The 21,738-nt window shown below is 34.5% G+C and overlaps 1 protein-coding gene across 2 annotated transcripts; it reads right to left on the bottom strand.

Annotated features, from left to right (window-relative positions):
- Window positions 1-8,349: 8,349 nt before the first annotated feature.
- Window positions 8,350-19,980, bottom strand: cldn19 (claudin 19). Of its 2 annotated transcripts, none has more exons than XM_053484541.1 (5): window positions 19,262-19,980; window positions 14,485-14,649; window positions 13,532-13,616; window positions 12,520-12,666; window positions 8,350-9,270 (listed from the first exon to the last, which is right to left on the bottom strand). In XM_053484541.1, exons 1-5 carry the CDS (start codon window positions 19,482-19,484, stop codon window positions 9,234-9,236), a joined length of 657 nt encoding a protein of 218 aa, XP_053340516.1. In that variant the 5' UTR covers window positions 19,485-19,980; the 3' UTR covers window positions 8,350-9,233. The 2 variants fall into 2 exon arrangements, with proteins under 2 accessions (XP_053340516.1, XP_053340515.1); XM_053484540.1 differs by having other exon boundaries at window positions 8,350-8,905; window positions 19,262-19,979.
- Window positions 19,981-21,738: the final 1,758 nt, after the last annotated feature.

Here is a 21,738-nt window from a genome sequence, read left to right as displayed (position 1 = left end):
TTTATTTAGGAAATAGTAAGGTAAAGTACAGGTTTCTCATTAAAAATGCAGTAAGTAGAATTATAAAGTGTCACATATGAGAAATACTCAAGAAAAGCACAAATACAAGGAAATAAATACACAAACTGAGTAGTTGTACTTAATTACTTGCCAGGTCTGCTCTATGGCTACAGGGAATTGCATCAACCCAGTTTCCTGAGGATCATAGACTAACACAAAGTGCTTCCTCTCAATCTGTATTTCTTTATTTGAAGTGGTACTGACTGATGAGGTTATCAATCATTTGAATGACCTCAGCATAAATACTATTTAATTATATTTCCTGCTTTTGCTAATTCTGTGCTAATTTTAAGTGTAACTTATTACACTTCTCCTCAACAACCTGTCAACACTCTAGTGCTGCTGCTTTACACCTCTACACCTGTATACGACAGTGATGCATAATCGCACTATCCGCTGTCACCAGTAAGTTTTTCCTTACTGCTGTTGCCTTTATTAGAGATGTAACTCAACATACATGTCAAAATGTAGTGAGTCCAAGTGTAAGTTTGCCTTTTGAAAGTTTCTCCTCAGGCAATTCCTCTATCGGTTGCTGGACCAGCTGCTTTTTTTTTCACTCTATGTCCAGCAGCATACAAAAACAATATGGTTCCCCTCTGTCATGGGAAGATCTAGGGATGTTCTAGGGACCTGGTTAGTCCATGTGTGAAGGTGTGGGAGTGAATCATTGGGACAGGGTTCTGAAAGGGGACAAGAAATAATGACATTGGTTTTTTGACATCTTCCTGATTTGCAGGCTGTGAGTCTAATCAGGCAAAAGCTTCCCCATGGTCTTCCTCTACAAGCTTCTCCACAACCAAATGACTACCTGACATGTGAAAAGATGCCAACATGCACAATCAGACTACATTAATGTACAGTAAGTTTCACTGCAAACATAATGCATTATCATGTACTTTATACCAATAAACACAATTTGGTCTGCTCTAGTGCTTAATATCTGCAACATAGCCTGAATTATAGTGCTATTCAGTATTGGTGCTTTTTTTCTATGTCCCCAGGTTATAAGTTGTTGTTAGCTATTAATAGTTATTAGCATTATTAAAGATTATTTCTGCGCTATAATGTTATTATAGCTGTTATTGTAATTTATTTGCTACAGTATAATGCATTATAACCACAGCAGGGCCTGTAAGTTTAGAGAGCCTGTGTTTGCCATATTTCAATAAACAGATGTTCTAATCTATAATAATGCATATATAGCTTGAAACGATCTGAATGTGATGGAATAACAAACTGTATTTCATTGCTATACCTTGACATCAGTGTCAATGTTTCTATGAGTACATTATTTGACTTGCAGCTATTATAAAGTTTTATAAACACCTGACATCATCAGTTCATCAATAATCTTTGAAAAGCATAATAGTCAGTTAAACTTTTCTGAATGTCATATAATGAACACAGTTTATAATATGTGTTATTAATACCTTTGTACATCTGGGTTGTAATGCAATTTAACATCACTTTCTACCATGTTTTGATGAGTAAATGATACTGTATACGCATGTTATCTAGCAGCCTATGTAACATGATATGGTCCAAAAAATAAAGAATTTATGATTTTATGAGCGCTTTCAAAATGTAATAGGATACACAATGCATTTGCTATAATGTGTTATAACTATTGCAGATCATGTGTCGTAGTTCTATGCCTCCTAAGTCTCTAATAATTTATTATAGACAAAAATCTAAAGTCAAGAGTGTTGAAACAAGTGTAACGATTCATTATAATGTATAGTAACTTTAGTGTATAGTTGTGCACTAAAAAACCTTTATATGACCTGTAAATAATTAAAACACAATATAGTATCTTATTATTATTATTATTATTATTATTATTATTATTAAAATCTTAAATTAAAACTAATTACACAGGTTTTTTAAAAGCACTTGCATAAATCCTGTTTCCTGTTTATGACATTTTTGAAAAACATTCATGAAATGCTTATGAAGGCATTATAAAGGTCTTATTTAGGTACCCATAAATAAAGTGTTGCTAATTTTCCCTAATTAAGTTTCAAATCAGGCTTAGCACATGACTATGTAAACGTGAAATGCTGTGTGAAGTATCTGCATTATGCACCGCTGAATCTGTGCTACAGTATAAGCCTGCAATGACCCATTTCCCCCGACATGGCATAGCACAGCCTTCCCTGGCGCTGGAAATGAGACTCTAACCCTCCGATGACTCATGTATGATGAAGAGAGAGCTTAATCCTGGCAGCAAGTAAGGCTGTCTGCCTTGTTTTCTACCTCACTCAATGCTGTTTAAAGGGCTTGTTTAGATTTTTTTAATACTGTAGTTTATGCATTTTGGGGTGCCCCAGAAGTGTGAGGACTGAGTGCAAGAGTGTGACCAAACTCTCACCGCGGCATCATTTTGGGCTTGTGTAGGAAAAAGAAATCATGAAGTGGGGTGTGTGTTGGGGGTATCTACCCTGCAGCAGGTTCAGAAGAATGTTAATACATGACCTGGAACTGGGGTTATTTGGGAGTCAGGAGATAAGATAATATGAGTATGAACCATGTGCTTTACTAGTAATGGATGTATATTGGGTTGTAAAAGCTACAGGTAGGTTTAGGTCTTGAGCCCCTCACAATTTTTCATACAGTATGGTTGATATGATTCATGTGGTTCTTTAACCAAAGAACCACCAAACATGTGGTTCTTGTGTCTTACAATAAAGTCTTGAGAGATAGTTTTCCACACTTTCTGTAGGACAGTTTTGTCTCTCATTTTCTGTACCTGGGAAGTTTTTAAATAATATTTTTGTTTGTAATTTTTTTTTAAACTTATGACATGAACCAGTGAGAAACAGGTGCAGATAATTACAGTTGATTAGGCCAGTGATTAGTATACTAGTGATGTTAAATGCTGAGTGGTTATACCAGACAAGAGGGGAAATGAGGTTGCTGCTGAATTTGTTGCATAAACAACCAGTTTTTAAATAATTTCTTTAAGTGCTTTGCAGCCTGCCACAGTAAAACATTGGCTTCATTTTCCTTAAATTTGATCTACATAATTTAATTTAAGATGAAGAAATAAGGACGGTCGAGACTTTTGCACAGTACCGTAATTTTTATTAATGTTCACTGGTTCAAATTTGAAATTGCAATGATAAATGTTTATGGTTTAGATAGCCATAAGATAATATATTTCCACATTTTAGTCACATAGATCTATTTCAGAACACTTATAGGCATTTTTTCATGATTAATCTTTGAATTCCACAGAATTGACGGGGTGCATACTTTGTTCATACTGTATTACATACTGTAACCAAATATGTTTATCAGAAAATATGGGAGTGGGCTACAAACATTAATATCCTTTGAAAAGGGTATGTTCAGGCATAATTCCTTTAATGGCATGCAGGAAAAGAATAAGAAAAAATCCCAAACCATGCCCTTTATTTTTTACTGTTATTATTACAGAGAAGTAAAAAACTGAAGCAACATTAGTTAATATAGAATTGTTTTATCTTTTTTCTTTTCTTTTTTTTTTTTTAATAATGAGATCCTTGGGGTAAGCAACCAGAAAGCGTCCTACACACAAAGACGTCAGTGTTGTTTTATTCACTTTTAATGATATTCACATGCTTGAGAAGCAGTTTATATAGTCTCTATGCCAGCTTTAAGTCACCTTTGTTCACTTTTCTAATTAACCACATGTGTCAAGAGCTTTGTGACTCTGATGCACCAGAATAACAAGGAGTGGAGAAGTTCAGATATTGTCCCAACAGCCTGGAAAGTGTTAAAACAAATATATGTTAACAACAATTTTTCACTTGTCTTGGCTTATTATTATGGTTTTATAAAAGTTGCTTATGTAGGTGTAAGGTAGCTTGATGGACACCAGCGTTAAGTAGGGTGCTAGTTCTTATATATGGATCCTGACTTATGCAGGCATGCATATATTACTTTTGGATATACTGTTCTGGAATCCTGTCATGGATTTACAACATGAAAGGATTCACTATGTAGCTCTAATGTATTTCTATGAACTCCCTGGATAATTAATTTTACTACTGTACATCAAAACAAATGTATTGTATTAAGGCGTGCTTGTCCTGGATAAAGTTGCTTATAGTGCAGATGTTTATGTCAGTCAAGGTCTTATGTAGTTGTAATAGAGCACTATGAACACTCATTCAAGTTAAATCTTACCATTTTTATACAAACTTTGTACCTACATAAACTTTGTTATATACAGTAATAGTTGTCTCATAACAGTTGTTATAATAGCCTTATGTATGTGTAATGTGCCTGCTTATAAACAAATCCTGACTTCCTGAGGTATAGTCATAAGAGAATACAGAGGTGTAATGTATCTCTATGAGCACTAGGGTTAAGTAAAGTTTTTGACAATCGTATGAACATTTTGTGCTTTAACTTGGTTGTACTGTTTTAAATATCACTTGTAATAAAGAGGTTATGTAGGTTAAATGTACGTGTATAAACACCCATGGTAAATCAAATGTTATTACATTCATACAAATCTTGATTTATTGCTTCATGCATTTCCTATACCTGCTTAAATTGTTTGGATCAGTTGTCATACAGTATGTAGGTTTATTGTAGCTCTATGAAGGCCACTGTAAAAATTTGATGGTAATGTCTTTATACAGAGTTTGCCTTTTTTTTTATAGTACATCAACTTGTTTATATATGCAAGTGTCTTTAGAGGCTTATGAAGAATAATGCAGAACTCTGAACCCATGTCTTCCTTGAAAAGTTTTGCACAGAGATATGCATTTGATTTGGTCCATGTCTTTGGCTTTGCATCATACAGCAGACACTAGACACTTTAGTGTTCTTTCAGGCTGATGAAATTGTCTTATTTAGGTTTGTCATTTGTCTATTTTTGTAAAACCATTGATCATGGTTACTTTATGAAGCATCAATAGGGATCAATAAGAAATGCCTAACATTTCTCTCAAAAGTGTGTGTGTGTGTGTGTGTGTGTGTGTGTGTGTGTGTGTGTGTGTGTGTGTGCTCTTGCATGCATGCATGTGTGTGTCTTGTATGTATGCATGTCTTCCTTATGTCGTTAAAATTATAACTTCCAGCACTGAAATGGGAAATGAGACTTGTTTATGCACATAGCAGGCGCTGATTGATGAAATGAAATATGTGGGAAAATACTGCCTCTTGATGGACATAGAAGTGAAGTGCAGACACATTATATTCAGTTCAGCCTTTATTCATCACATATACATTACTGCACAGTGAAATTATATATATTCTTTGTGTATCCCAGCTTTTGTTAGTAGGCTGTGGGTCAGAGCGCAGTGCCAGACATTATATGGTGCCCCTGGAGCAGATAGGATTAAGATCATTGCTTAAGGGCCCAACAGAGGCAAACTGGCAATGTTTGGGTGAGAACCACTCGATTAGTAACTTAGCGCCTTAACGCTTTGAGTCACTAGTGCCCTAATTTATTCTATTGAGATATTTCCTATTAAGACCATATTTACAGAATAACCATAACCTGTTATAATACATTCATACTGTACTAAATGCTTAAATACTAAATACTGTACTTTCCAATGATTTTGAAAATGCACAAAAATGCACAGTTTTAGAGAAAATTGAATGGTTATATCTATAATCAACTTTAAACAAACTCCTATCTGCTTATTATGTTCTTTCTGTGTTGTAAACAGTGTTATGATTATTTATAAAATTAAATTATCGATCATATACATTATAAACACCTTTTACCTCCAACAGTGCAGTATAAGAAGATATTGCAGAATACAGTACTAATATAATGTAAAACTAAAATTACTACTTATAATGCATTTTTTAAAATTTATAAACAGATTCGCATTACAATGTTACCCAGTGTAATGTCTTTTGCTAAACAGTTATGAAGATGTGCATGAGACCTAGTTGCATAAGGGTATTATAATTCTAAATATCTATAAAGTATGGACAGGATTTTTTTTCACCACCAGGGTGCATCACTTGAGTACTTATCAGGATCAAATGATTGTGTTTGTTATAAAAACTGGGGATGTTTATTTCACATTAATTTAAGGTGTCTCCACCGTCAGAGACATGACCTCTGCCTTGAATTATAGCTGATATAAAAATATATCAATATAATTAAAGTACAGGAATAATTCATCCATATGTACATTTTTTTCTTTTTTTTTTATTGCTGTAGTTGATATGGGAAAATACTTCACCTCTCAGTGGTTACAGTAACTCCCAAATCACAAATGATTTATTTTATATACTGTAACATCATGACACAAAGTGCTTGTGTTTTTTAATCTTACAGTACTTTAAAAAAAAAGTCATAAGTACACGTAATGTGTGATTAGCATACCTGTGAGTTCACATGTATTCATGCAGTAATTCAGATCAGATTTCATTTCTTCTGCTAATAGTAATCCCATAAGTAATTTTACTTTAATATACTTTGGCTGTAGTATAAAGGAGAAAAGGGTGTCACTGATGAGAGATAACACTATGATCTGATCTCTAAATTAACCTGGGAGTTCCAGAGACTTCTAATTGGAACCATTTTGACTTTAAGGTTGACAGCTGTACTTGGTAGTGTCAGATAAAACGAAGAAGAATGGCACAGCTGTACGGATATAATAAACCAATTTAAAGTAATGTTTTAATCCATGTCTTATTTTTTTTTTTACCCTTTTTTATGTCAGCATAGTGTTCCTTACCTAACCTGAGGGGTGGAAGTAATGTACTCTTTTTTTAAAGCACAATCATATTTGGTTCTTTTATTTAATCCAAAGTGGTAGATTTTCTTTAAGGGCCCAATTCTGGCTTTGTGGCAGGTCTGGGATTTAAACGTTCAAATCTTTTGGTTGCTAACACAAGCTTGTAAGCACCAAGACATATGACTGACTTCTGCACCAAACAGTGTGTATCCTGTTTTTCTCTCGAGAAAGCCTCCAGCGTTAACTACCAGCTCACCCTGAACAATCCAATTAATGACTTTGATTTCTCGCCAAGTCCACGCAGGAAGAAATGTCATTTGAGTTTTTCCTGTAATTCCCTAAGAACACTAGGGGCTTTACATGATCACAGCACTCGGGAGGAAACATTAAGCGAGGAAACAAATAAACAGAGGAAATGATTCAGGTGTAAAGTCTGATGTAAGATAGTCCAGGTGTTAGAACGATGGAAAACAAAGAACCACAAAGAGCTTTAGCACATCCAAAACGAAAAAAAAAATAATTAATTAAAATATTATTATAATAATAATAATAATAATAATAATAATAATACAGTGCATGTGGTCATCATTATGGTTGTATTATGGTTTTGATTTATATATAAAATATATAGGCTAAATGTTGTCTTTAGTGTGCAAATATTATTTTGTTATCTTTAAAAACTTTTTGCAATCTGCTGGTTTAAAAAGCTTAGCTACAGTATGTAATTAAAATGTAACTTTCTATTTATTCCATTACCCCTTTTCAATTCAGTTTTACTTATATAGTGCTTTTAGAATTAAAGACATTTTGAAACGAGTTTGAAAAGTTTGATAAAATCTGTATAAATGCTATTTATCAGATCTTTTAATCTATCACTCTATTAATCTATCTATCTATTATCTAATCTTTCTATATATCTATCCAATTATTATTAAATGTATTTAATTATTTATCTATCTGTCTGCCTACAAGATATATATATATATATATATATATATATATATATATATATTTTTTTTTTTTATATAATTTATTTATATTTATCAATTATACCGAGACAAAAACACACAGTTATGTTCAGTTTGTAGATCTTTTTTATTTAATTTCAAAACAGAAAAAAAAACAAAAGACACCTTATTGAGATGAAACATAGTTCAATATTAGGAGACAAGTAGACATTGGATGGAAAATATTCAGAATAAAAGGATTTGTGATTACAAGCGAACAAACAGCCATTACACGAACAAGCTCTAAAGAAAGCAAACTAGTGCCTCTCAACGTGAGCTGAATTGAACTCCCTAGTCAGTGAGTCAGGAATCTGAAATTCATCTTCACAAATCATTTGTGCACCAAAGAGAGAGAGAGTGTGTAAGAGAGAAAGCAAAAAAAAATCTAATACAACAGCATAACGCGCCTGTTTTGTGGGTGTGGGTCTTATAATTTTACTGAGACTGCAAAAACAGCCTCATGTTTCTTTACCATAACACAACAAAAGAGAGGACGGGACCTCAGAAATAAAGCACGTTCCATGAATGAATATGAAAAGCATTTCTGCATTGTTCAGATTAGAAAAAAATGGAAATGTAAATGAAAGCTCGGTTATGAATTTATTCACTACACAACAACACTGAATATCTTGCATAAGTGATCAAATGCATCATTAACGTACCCTGAATCAAGTCTTATCAAAGATACAACTGAGGTCTAATATTACAAAACAAAACAAAACAAAAAAAACCAACAACAATATCAAAAACCTTTTTTTTTTCCATTTCCACAATCTCTACGTTTGGCTCACTCCATGTTGAACGTATTTTTATTCCAGTGGAATATAGATCAATTCTAGACATGTACAGTACAATATCATATTTTTATTGTAATTAAGTTTTTATATCTAAGAAAGAAAATCAAAGGCATATACAAGATGGATAAACAGTACAGATGGTTTAAACAGTAGTATGTCATTTCTGTTGGTTTTGTTTTTGTTTGTTAACATAACCATTTTAATCGTAAATTATATAACGTTTATCATCAAGAGAGTGTCTTGTCAGTTGCCAAAATCTAACCCAGCGTGAGACCAACGGAGTTGCCCTCTCCCAAACTACAAGAACTGCTCCCCTTTGTCTGGTGGAGAACTTTTAACATTTCCTCTGCAATTTAAAAAAAGACATGTTTAGGTTTGCAGTTAAAACTGAAAAAAATCATACTTGTGTTCTTGCGTGCGTTAGAAATGACGTTGAGGACATGTTTATAGCAAAGACTTAGGTACGTAGGATCAAACTCATGCGCACACACAAATAAAAACACAAAAAGGCTTTGAGGCACAATTTTTTCTTGATTAGGTTCTGATTTAAAGAATAAAAGAGACATGACACAAATGACACAAAGAGACATTTTGAAATCTAGGTAGAAGAAGAGTTGGGACAGAAACAGAGAGCAGAGCTTGACCAGTCCTCAAGTAAAGGCAGGGAGGTTTGGTCAGTCAGGGAAACTAGTCTCACTCAATAACTCAGCCCTGAATTATGGAAGACAAGAAGAGATCCAGAAAAGAACAGCAATTAGAGGAAGATTCAATCGAGCTCATAAAGTATGATTAATATGTTAAGACATGTTGAGGTTCTGTAGGAACATTAGTGAAGATGTTAAAGCATTGCTTAGTGCAGGAACTCATCATGACATCATCATAACATGACATCATGTAGAATCATCATGACATCATCATAACATGACATCATGTAGAATCATCATGACATCATCATAACATGACATCATGTAGAATCATCATGACATCATCATAACATGACATCATGTAGAATCATCATGACATCATCATAACATGACATCATGTAGAATCCCTGAAGGGGTTGTTTTAATACAGTTTCAATTTTACACAGATTTAATCACCGTATAACATCGATTTAAATTTCAGTGAATTCAGTAAGTGTAGTGAGATTGTTTCAATGTTGTCTGCATGACAAATTATTAATTGCAAAAGTTTGCATCCCCTTTGGACAGTGGAGGGCAAAGTACACAAATCTTGCACTTAAGTAAAAGTAGAGATACACTTGGTAAACTATTACTCAAGTACAAGTAGTACTCGAGTTTAAGTTTAAAAGTACTTAACTGCAAATTTATTGAAGTATCAAAAGTATTGAGCTCGTATTAGCTCAATGTAGCCCTGTTATAAGTCGTAGTAAGAAAAAAAAGGATTCTCTCTCTCTTTCTCTCTCCTCCTTCCCAGCTGTAGATGTGCTGCTTTCATTGCTATCTACATCCATTTTCTGATTTCAAACACCTGCTACATGATTGAGGTTCACAGAGCAAAGCCAAATCATGCAATTACACAAAATAGTCAACAGGTGGCTGACCAATATTACTGCTGCTGTTTAACGCAATGCCATGCAGAAATGTAGTACAATAGAAAGTACAGGTATTTGTTATAGGATTTAGTGGACTAAAAATAAAAAATAAAAGTATACATTAATACTGTAAAAGTATATTCAAGTGAAGTACATACACTTGAAATATGTACTTAAGTACAGTAACGAAGCTTGCCTTTGGACTGGATGAAATTTACACTTTACACCAAACTGTTAGCACAATAACACATGCAATTGCGCAGAATTCTTTTGTACACTGTTGCCTTACAATTATCTCCATCACTCTTAAGTGATGGTTAAATTTGCAGTGAAAGAACTCGAGTGTCCTGCACAGAGCCCTTACTGAACTCAACCCCACTGAACAGCTCTGGGATGAGCTCAAACTGGAGCCTCCTCAACATCCACACATCAGCAACTGAGCTCACTAACTATCTTGAAACACAAACACTCCAAATCTAGTGAAGAGCCTTCTTGGAAGTACAACCAAAATACAAAATCGGATGTTGTGTAAGGACATATGGCTGTCACTGTAAGATGTCCATAACCTTTTGGATGGACTTAAAACCAAGTAAGAAATTAAGTAAGATGCATGGACGTGCACAAGAAAGGGTAAATTGTGGACATTAAAATAGTGCAGTGGAATGAACAAAATTGAATGCCTAAAAGAGGTCTTAATATACAGTAATTTTGCATAAATGTCCCCAAACTGCTCACCTCATGCAAGTAATAATTGTTCTTAATAGCTGCAGCTAGTGAAGTCTGGAGTCTGAGATGATCACTGCAAAACTATGGCTTTTTTACTTTGGGGTGTACATTATATTTTATACTTTTTATATAAACTGTCCCCTATTGAATGGGGATGCGAACTTTAAAAAATATAAACAGTATATTTAAAATCTTTATTTCTTTGTTTGTTTATTTCAGTTGGCAAATCTTAATTTGACTTTTATCTTATTAGTACATACCTTTTTGTTATTGTTTTTATATATTAGACAAACAAATAAAATCTTTGGAGACAAGAGTTTAGCATTCCATTTTCCACCACTATGAAGACAGAATTCACAATAACTGAAATGCATTTAAACTGTATTATAATGTCATTTATAATGCCTGTCATGAAGCTGTACAAATGCCCATAAGCATCTATAACATGGTAATATGTATAACCATGAATAAATATACAACATAATAATATCATTAGGCATAATGCATTTTAAAATCTGTAAAATAATGCTGTGATACATTAATGAAATTTCAAATGCATTATAACACCTTTGATTTCTTAAGTTTTATATCCAGTGTATATACTTATATTCAGTGTATAGCACATAATAGTGTGCCAGGTAATGACATGCTTATAAATCGAACTTTATAAAGGCTTATAAAAATGCTTTATAAAGTTTAGTGCATGCAAATATAGAAAGTTATAAGTGTTTACCAGTTTATGTCATGCACTGCATTGCATAAGTACTATAAGTATTATACTTATGCTATGGGGTGAATAGGTATTATAAGTATTATGTATTTAATATACTATGTTATAAGTGTATTTATAATGCATTATGAATATTAATATTGTCTTCTCTATAAAAGGCCATCAAAACCATAAATAGTATCAGGAGCACTTTTTTTAAAAGGCTATATGTATAACCTATGAACACATGCATGATGATGATCAATGATGATATGATGTGCAATCAACAATATGTATGATAATAATATACATGTTATATATGTTCTAAATAAGCTTCATATATTGAAGTGTTATGACAGCCTTTAATGTATCTGTAGGTAGACAATGGAATGCTTATTACATCTGGTCTCCTCAGTGAAGCGAGAGTTTAGTTGTGATGAGTTGAGGAAATGCCGAGCTGGCAAACAGAGCTCCAACCATGCAGGTCAGGCAAGAAGAGAAAACACTAACATGGTTATGCTTATCCTTACATGTCCAGAGTTCTCTCTCTTTATTTCTTTTCTTAATTTTCTTTTACCAAATTATAAATTCTGATTTACCTTTTACTGAGAAATATAAAACCCCTGATCCCAGAATAGTCTAAATGAGTATAAATAAATTCTCTCATTGAATGAGAATAAAAATTCAAACAAATTAGTTTTTTGTCACCTTTGAAATTTGTTTAAAAAAAAGAATTTAATTAAAAAAAAATATAATAATGCTTTAAAATTTGATATTTTTTGTAACCAGTTTTACCAGTTATGGAACATGTATATATAAATTTATTTACGTAAATTTAATTCCAATTACAGAGGTGTAATCCTAGTAAATGGGGAGGAGCTCTGTCTCTTCCGCCCGCCGCTCTTTACATTTTGACACTTATGTTCAGGCTTAAATATGGTTGTAGTTGTGTGTTTTTTTTTAGACGTACTCCCTGGCAGTAGAGGGTTGTGATTGCCGGTAGTATTGCTGCCCGCCTCGGGCCTCGTTAGCGCAGGAGCAACAGAGGAAGGAGCCGCCCAGGATCGTCAAGCAGGCCGCCGCCCATCCGATAAACAGGGCGGAGCCAAATTCATACCTGCAACAAAGCAATTGACGGTTACATTTGTAGCATTTTAAAGTAAAATTGCCTTAGGCTACAGGATGTACTTATGTATTTAACATAAACTGTGGACTCTGTAAAAGGCATTTTGAATGATGAACAAGTTGGTTTGTCAAAGAGAAGTATAACTGACTTAATTTTTTTTACATAAGTAACTAATATTCTTTTAAACTTTCTAAACTTATTTGACATATACCTTACGGGACAGAATACATAAAAAAAGTAAAGATCCTATACCAGATTTGTTCCATCTATTAACTAAACCAGCTGGTTTTAATTATCACAAGTCTTAAGCCATAACTCATCACCTATTTTGTGCTGGTTTAGTTAAAAGGATGGAACAAATTTGCGGAAAGACTTTTGATTTGTCAGAAAGTGTTTATCTATCACATAATAATGCTCTAATTCTAATATGATATTTCTACATGTAACTTTAACCTTTAGGACAAAAGAGTTTGTGGTTTCTCCATAAATAAAAAGCAGTTTTTTGTTTGTTTGTTTGTTTGTTTGTTTGTTTGTTTGTTTTGTTTGTTTGTTTTTCTGTTTGTTTTTCTGTTGGTTTGTTATTAACTCATTTGAGAAAAAAGATAGGAATTAGGAATAGTTGGGAATTTGTAATTAAACCATTAGAAAGCTGCTGTTGCATAAGAGGAGTAAAATACTTGGGGATGTATGGATAATGAAAAATTATACATTTTTCATCTTGTAACACTAACATTGCTTCATTACACTACCTTGTTTGTGCTGATTTTCCTAAAACAGCACACCATGGTGTGTGTCATCTTTGCCCAGATATAAACTGTGGATTTATATTGAAGAAATGAAATGATTAGTTTCTTACCTGGCATTTAGAGGTGTGTTGGGATCGAAAAAGTGAACAGAGACTTGCGTTGCGTACCAGGATACACTCACCAGCGTACACAAACCTAACCGAAAGATAGAAATCAAGAGAGTGACTGCCCTAAATATCCAACGTCCTGTTTACTTGTGAGTCTCTAAACCAAAAAGATAAACATTCAGGATTCAAATCCTGGCAAACAAGAAGCTCATGCTGAAATGATAAAATCTAGAAATTGTTTACTACCACTACATAGTTCACTACGTTTTCCTGATTAAAATTAAAACTTTAGTTTAACTGTTTTATTGAGAATATTTATTACTGGTGGTATTATTTCTTAAGAAATAAATTGCCTAATAAAAATCTAGAAAAAATATTATACATTACATATAGAGTCAATATTATGTATTTAGATTTTTTTTCACTAGCACTTTGTAACATATAGTGGACCTTCGTCACACATTTGTAAGCAATGTTTTAAATGTTTATATTGAGGGCCTGTGCCAAAACCTGTGAGATATTAAATTATATTGTTTGCATATATTTTGTATATATTTGCACATATAAATGTACTATAATGTTGAAGAATCTTTCTTATTCGAGTTCACTTATTCATGAAGACCTTATGCCAGCCCTATGAATATTTTTAAAGCTCTTAATCTAACATGATATTATGTACGTACATGTATTAGTGTGGGACAGTGGTGCATTTGTAAGCAATATGTATCCCTTTTCATAATTCATAATTGCATAATATGCTTTAAGAAAAAATTAACAAATTCTTAATGTTATAATTAATATCCTCCACATTGCACCATGTACCGTATAATTAAGGTGTTACTAGTGTTTTCTTTATTAGGCTCTGTGTGTTTGTGTGTGTGTGTGTGTGTGTGTGTGTGTGTGTGTGTGTGTGTGTGTGTGTGTGTGTGTGTGTGTGTGTGCGTGGTCATGGCTACCTGCAAGCAGGAAAAGGCCTCCTCCTGCCACGGCGATTTTGCCCTTGGTGGCGGGATTGTTATCACCCACCCTGGTGCACTTCATGCCCACTACACTCACTATAATGCCAATGAAGCCCATCAGCACAGATATCACCATCAGAGCTCGACACGTCTGAATGTGAACTGAAATAACAATGAAAAACATAATGTAAATAAAAAAAAGAATGAAACACTAGAATTTGAAGATTCACACTGTTTATAACTTGAACGAAAAGAGGGAAAATGGTCACTGTGCATAAGTATACTTATACAATATGAAGAAAATATATTATTCTAAATGCTTTTCACTACAAGATTTTGATAGGTTGAGAAAACAGTGGACCAGGGGTGGAGCTTAAACTGTAACTACACAAATTTCAAAATGTATATGTATATAAAGTGATACAAATAAATCAAAAAGAGACTAATGCTCACAATGAGTCAAATCAGTGAAAACTAGGGTTTTAATTACGTCACTATATGTTTTTATAACTCTTTAATTTGCAGCAACAGTTTCTTCTCTTCTGAGACCACTTCTTATGTTTTTCCCACTGTGTTAACAGACACCTGAATGCTCCAGACCAACAAACTGCCAAAATCTTAAAAAGTTTTATAGAGATCTGCACACCAATGGGCTGATGATTAGCAGCAGCTGGCAGCAACTTAAATCCTGTGGAAGCAGTAAGAGGTACTTAGTATTGCCCAGATGTTTTTTTTTTTTTTGCTTTTGCTTTTTGGTTTCATTTTTGTTAAATAAATAATGGCATGGTAAAAATAGTTATATGTTGTTGTTCATCTGAGGTTGAATTCGCCTAATATTAGGACCAGTACTGACCGGATGATTTTTAGTATGTTTATAATAAATAAATAAATAAATAAATAAATGTTGAGCAGGTGGTAAAAGAGCACCTCCTAAAGGTCAAATGTACAAAATCATCCGTTAATGCAGCTCAGCTACGGCGGTGCATCAACGTCACAAACAATAACGTTTCTTCTTTCTAAAGGGCGGCATTTATTTATTTTATTTTTTTGTCCTTGTGAAATGTCTCGGCTTAATTGCCTTTTTGACAATGTTTACGTCTGTCATGTCATATTAGTTTAAAGCTCGTTGATAATGTATACATTTGCTAATAAAATTAGGGACAAACACAGGATGCAATTTTTCTTGCTCCTGTAAACACTTTTTAATATATTTGTTCATATCCAACTTGATAAATTCCCAGTAAAGGTATAAAGAGTAAAAATGTGCTTCTGTATGAAGTTTAATTTTAAGGAAAATTCCTCTCTAGATACGACTTTTTTAGCATGTAAATTATTTGCCGTTGTTCCACTCCATGCTTGTGTTATGTTTGACTGGATGCCTCTCTGAAATTCCACATGAAGCCCACACGGCTTTCCATTTCGCATTGAGAACGCCGTAGGAGGGCCTTCGTTACATGTTTTACACTGCCAGGATTAAAGTGGTGTTTTCCACAATGGAGAATTGTTCACTCATCTGTCGCTCCTTGTGTATGAGGCTCACACGTATAACATGCAAGTCCAGCTTAAAACAATGACTTTTTAATGCCTCGGGATGATCTTACAGAGTCTAGCAGGTTCTCAAGCTGACCTCGAGAGCGCAGTGAAAGAACTAGAGACATGAAATGAAGCAATAAAAGACATTTCAAAGAGAAAGGGAAGGAGACAGAGATCATTTCGTCGTATAACTTTTTTGAAGTCTGATTTATACACAGATGCTCAGATGGACTTTGAAGCTAGATTTTAAGTGAAAGAAAGTGATGCTTATTTCATCTGCTTTTATCCTTCACAATGATTTGTGTCGAAACTGGGTGGTTTGACCCAACAGGGTGTTGCTTTGATCCCCGAGCTGCCATTTGAATGGAAGTAGTTAGAGTCGGGCTGAGCAGAGGGGCGGAGATTTCCTCCTACCATCCCATGCCCAGTGCCAAGCTTAGCAGTGCCTGGCACAAACAAAGAAAAGAAGGCAAGTGTGCACTGTGTTAGAGTGCATACTTTAAGAAGCTGCGTGTGTGTTTTAGGCTTTGTCTATTGTTCGATGGGACGTGGGCCTCTTTTTGTACGTCATATCTGATGCACAGGGCTACACAGTTCTTAGGAAATAAAACGTTTTCTTTTATCTGTTTATATAAGATTTAATAAAGTGAAATTGTGGGAATATTTTGTATGGTAAAATGATTCCATGTATTATTAAATGCTTAGGTGACGTCTAATAGAAAGACTTTTGTGTGTGTGTGTGTGTGTGTGTGTGTGTGTGTGTGTGTGTGTGTGTGTGTGTGTGTACTACAACTGAGCCTTGTTTATCAAGCTGGACACAAATCATTTATACAAGTAATGTTATTGTTGAAATCTAATTAGCTGTGATAAAAATGTTGTATCCTATGTTTTAAACGTAAACACGAAAAATATACATTTACATATATTTGCAATTACTAACCTGAACCGTGATTGTTTACTTTAATTACACACGAATTAATTAAAATATTAAAAGAAACAACTTTAAAACTAATACAAATACTATTACTTGTCTAGCTGTTCAACATCTTTAATGTTATTTAATATATAATTTTTCAAAATTGTTTATGCAGTTTTGTTGTTGTTACTAAATGTAAATAATATGCTGCGACTTGTATTCTTTTAAACAATTGTAACTAACAAGTGTTTAAAATGTCATTGCACCAGATAAACTAATTATCATTTGGCAGACATTTTTTTCTGAGAAGGTTTTCCAGTGTTACTGTAATTTTTTGCATCAGCACAAACATGTTTTTTTTCTTATTTGTCGAAAACATTCTCTATAAGTTTTTCCTAAAATTTGGGCTTCGGCTCTCTAGTGGGCAATAAGAGGACTGCAGGTAACCCACAGGACGTCATTTATAACAAATAAAGGTAAATATATATCTTTTTTTTTATTTTCTCTTTTTTTATTTTATTACATTTTGTAATTAGGTCTTAAATTCCTGCTTAGTTTATTTAGATTTAGATTTCCTGATTGACTGATTTGTGAAGAGTGGTTGGACTCTGCAGGTCCCTGGGCATATTCTAAATATACAGTTAAAGAAATCACAGTTTTGGGTTGCTGTATGCCAAAATGCTTTGAATTGCTTGATACAATTTTTGGTCTTAATTTTATTGCAAAATAAAAATGCAACCCATAATATATTGTTCCACAGTTTTAATAAGTTTTTCTTGGCATGTCTGTTCATTTTCTGTGTTTGTGTGTGTGTTTCTAGTTCCATACAGTGCCGGTTGTCCGGAGGTCAGATGACTCCATGCATAATAACAATTATTCAAGAAAGGATGCCAAAGTCCCAAGCAAGATGGCAAACAATGCAGCACTGTAGAAGGCCAAGAGCTTCTGTATATACATAAGCCAGAACATTGCGGTTACTATCCATGCAGATGACCTAAGACTAGATCAACAATGGCACTAGCGACGGGGGGGTCAGGGGAGGCGGGGGGGGGGGGGGACAGTGGAATCAGACGGTTCCATCAACCTTTGTTGATTCCAACATGAGTTGTACAGTATTCTGGAGCGCATGGTGTATACTGAGTGTATACTGAGCTACAATTGATGTGCTCTATATAATTAGTTGGCATATAATATAATTGGTGTCTAGTATATCTGTTCTAGTAAAGTTGATGGGGCAAATAAGGAATTTTATTAATGAGCTTTGCAGCTTCCTTATTATCTTTATTTTAATAAATAAATTATAAAATGTATTAAATATTATAACATTTGGCTTCGGTGATGATCATTGTGGTTATAGAACTTAAACAGATAACAAAGAGATTAACCTTAAAAATTAATGAGCCTGGGCATAATGTTTCCTCTGCCCTCAATTACAAATTAAGCTCTGACCTATCCTAGAGATCATGGCTCGTACTCAAAAGAAAGACTGAATCAGTTATAGTAAGATCCACCCTATTTTGCAGAAGGCTTAAAGGTTATAACTGATATAATACAACAATTATCTGTCAGACCTTCCAAGACATTTGGCCAATTAGTTTTGCAGTGATTTGTTTTACATGAAGAATACTCAGTGCTGTAAAAGAACAATTTGCACACCCAGCACTGTAAACACCACTTTTAGGTTGGGGGGGGGGGTGAAGAGACAATCAGTGATTGTCATCATCAATGCATTCTATTCTCTCCACTTGGTTTACAATTATGAAAAAATGCATACAAATATAAGTCTAGTGTATATCTTAGCATATGATCTACACCAATTAATACAGTAATGAAGAAACAATGCTACTGTATTGTGTGTAGAGAAGAGCATTTAGCATTCTGGACATATCTGTGGTGTTTGCATGAACACTGGCCTTTTCTTCTCAATACAACCAGCATTCATGAAATAGGGACAATAAGCTGCTTCAGTTACAGTGATGTGCAGAGATTGTAATTTAATGGACTACTAATTAAATATCTGTGTGATGTAGAGAATTATAAAACACTGATCGACCTAGAGAAGCTGTTTCCAAATCTGAACTATCAATTAAATTACATCAAGTCAATCAATGTGGCACATATGTATTTGTAATTTGCATTATTTCAGGAGTTAATAGAAAAAAAGCCTTAATAAAAGCCTTAATCTGTATATATGAACTATAATTCTTAATTTGTCTTAAATATCGCTCTATAATAGCTCAAATTTTTTCCATCATCCGCTCAACGCAACAAAAACTGAACAGAGCAAAACGAAAAGGAAGCTCTCATCAGCGCCATCATACTTACTGTCAAGTGACAGCAGCGAGTCAAAGATCTTGCACTGCACCTGTCCTGTACTTTGGGATGCACAGGACATCCACAGACCCTCGTACAGCCCGACTGCCATGATGATGGCATCTCCTGCGTACGATGACTGCTTCCACTGGGGCAGCACCGTCGTCGAGATGATCCCAATCCATCCTCCAAGAGCCAAGAAGTAGCCCAAGAGCTGAAATCCTGAATTGGCCATCCTTACAGCTTTGTCCTACTTTTTGTTTTTAGTTCTTTCTTTTTTTTGATCTTGCTTTAGTTCTACTTATTAAAATCAGAATACTGTTCTAGAAAAAAATCAGAAAGAACTTTTCCATAAAGACATTCACCCTCACAGAGTAGAGCCCTCAGCGGAAACAAGTAGCAATCAAGGTTCTTCAGAAGGCAAACAAAAGGAAATGGTTTCTTCCGCTCGACAACTTTCTGGTCACTCAGCGGGTCCTCTTATCACTCACGCTCTCTTCTGTAAATGGCATCTGGAGCTCTGCGCTTTCCTTGCATTTAACTCGATCAGTAGAACCAAAAGGACTCTCCAATAAACCTTCAAAAAGTGCTTGCTGGCCAGTGGTTACCATCAGGTTCTGGATGAGAGCTGGCCTTCACGCTGCATAGCTGCTCTTATCACACTCCGGTACTGGTGCTCGGGAGGCTGACCAACAGTAATAGGAGGGAAAGACACACACAGTGATGTAGTACTTCAGACACAAAAGCAGCTCTAACAGGCTGAATGCAAAACAGGAGGCGGAGGGTCAGGCCTTAAAGTTAGCCCCAATTGGTCAGTTCATTTAAGAGGCACCCACTGAAAGGAATGTAAAGCAAAGTTCAGCTCATTAAACTGAAATGTCACTAGCAAAGTTGAATTTTTTTTAATAATCCCAATATTCCTGCAGGTTCTTCTTAGAACACAGATTCCTGTTATCATTATATCAGTCTGTCCTTCTTGTTTTTTTGCAACTACTGATGTTTGAGAAGAAGTCTTCAAAAGCCCAGAAGAGAACACAAGAGTGTGCATAAATCAGCCTTTTAAACTGTATACTCATGAAAGGAAGACAAAACCTCCTGGAGATTTAAGACCTTGGCCTATGCAGCTTTACGGAGCTCCATGGGAACCTCGCCCGAGTTAATCCTCACCACAGAGCAACTGGGTCAGCGGAGTAAGGAAAAATGGCGCCGTTTTGGTTAGTCACACATGAGCTGGAAGATTGAAGCCGAGTGTGTGCTCGGTAGTATCCTGAAACCAAAAGTGGTAATGTTGTGGCTTTATAAACATTGCTTCAAGAGAAAAACATGTTTACATTATAGACATCTCATTCAGGTAATAGATTTTTCACATCTGTAACATAACATCTACTTTTGAACCCAAACTCAACAAAAAGCCTGAAGTTGTGTCTTTCCAAAACTCCCTCTGGGATTCATGCTTTTATAGGAAAAGAGGTTAATTATCTAGATAACGGGCCTTCTTTTTTTCCCAGTGAGGCCACGAAATCGCTCTCGTCCACCCAACCGATCCCAAAACCGCCCACTCCACCCCATTTCCCTTCTACCACATGATTACCCTGAGCTCACTGTTTACATTAGAGCATTAAAGCGGATCTGTGCAGCTCGGACAGACCCTTCTCCAAACACATCTTCACTTGTGGTATGTCTGAACGGATTAAAATACCATGCAGCAAAACATCACAGAATCACCGGGGCTGCTAAGACAGAACCGAGGGCCAGAAACGGACAAGTGAAGGAACAATTCTTTATAGCTGAAGAAGCACAGTGTAAAAATAAAAGCTAAAAATTCAAGATCATCCACAATATTTACAACAACTGATCTACCCTAATGACTCTTAAAGACATTACAGATGCCAAAATACAATGGTATTAAAGAGTTAAGAATGTTTCATTATACGAAAATAATCAACTTTGACATGGGAAGAGTAACCTGCTTCATCCATGAGTTTGTCATATCACTCCATTCATGATTATTTTCTTATAAGGACATAACCATTTATGTTTTTTTTATTATTATTTATTATCTTACAAAGTAGAAATAAAAAGGTAAAGTCAATGATTAATAATAATAAAATATATTAATTAATAAGGCCTGCATAATTATCAAAGTTCCTATACTTTATTACTTCTGTAACACAACTCTCAGAGCTTCTGCAAAATATGTGTTAATCATCCAGCTAAAATACTGACCAAATAATATTTTTTTCTTACCACGTACTCAATCTCACTCTGTTTCACTACTCTCCTAAATGCACCTTTTCTGTGTCTATGTAAATGAGCCACGCCCCTCCATAGAAGAGCAAAGCTTAGCAACAATCCAGGGGACGCGCTCTTCTTATATGATGTCAAATTAGAGGGAAAATCTTATTTTCTTACTATCTTTTCCATACATGCATACACATACAGACACACGCTGGAGACTCATCCGAATGTCCACACAGGATTAAAAAATG

This window comes from Clarias gariepinus, chromosome 23 (genome assembly GCF_024256425.1).
Source record: "Clarias gariepinus isolate MV-2021 ecotype Netherlands chromosome 23, CGAR_prim_01v2, whole genome shotgun sequence".
NCBI lineage: Eukaryota > Metazoa > Chordata > Actinopteri > Siluriformes > Clariidae > Clarias > Clarias gariepinus.
The sequence above is the reverse complement of the archived record's forward strand: the minus strand, read 5'-3'. Positions and strand labels throughout refer to the sequence as shown.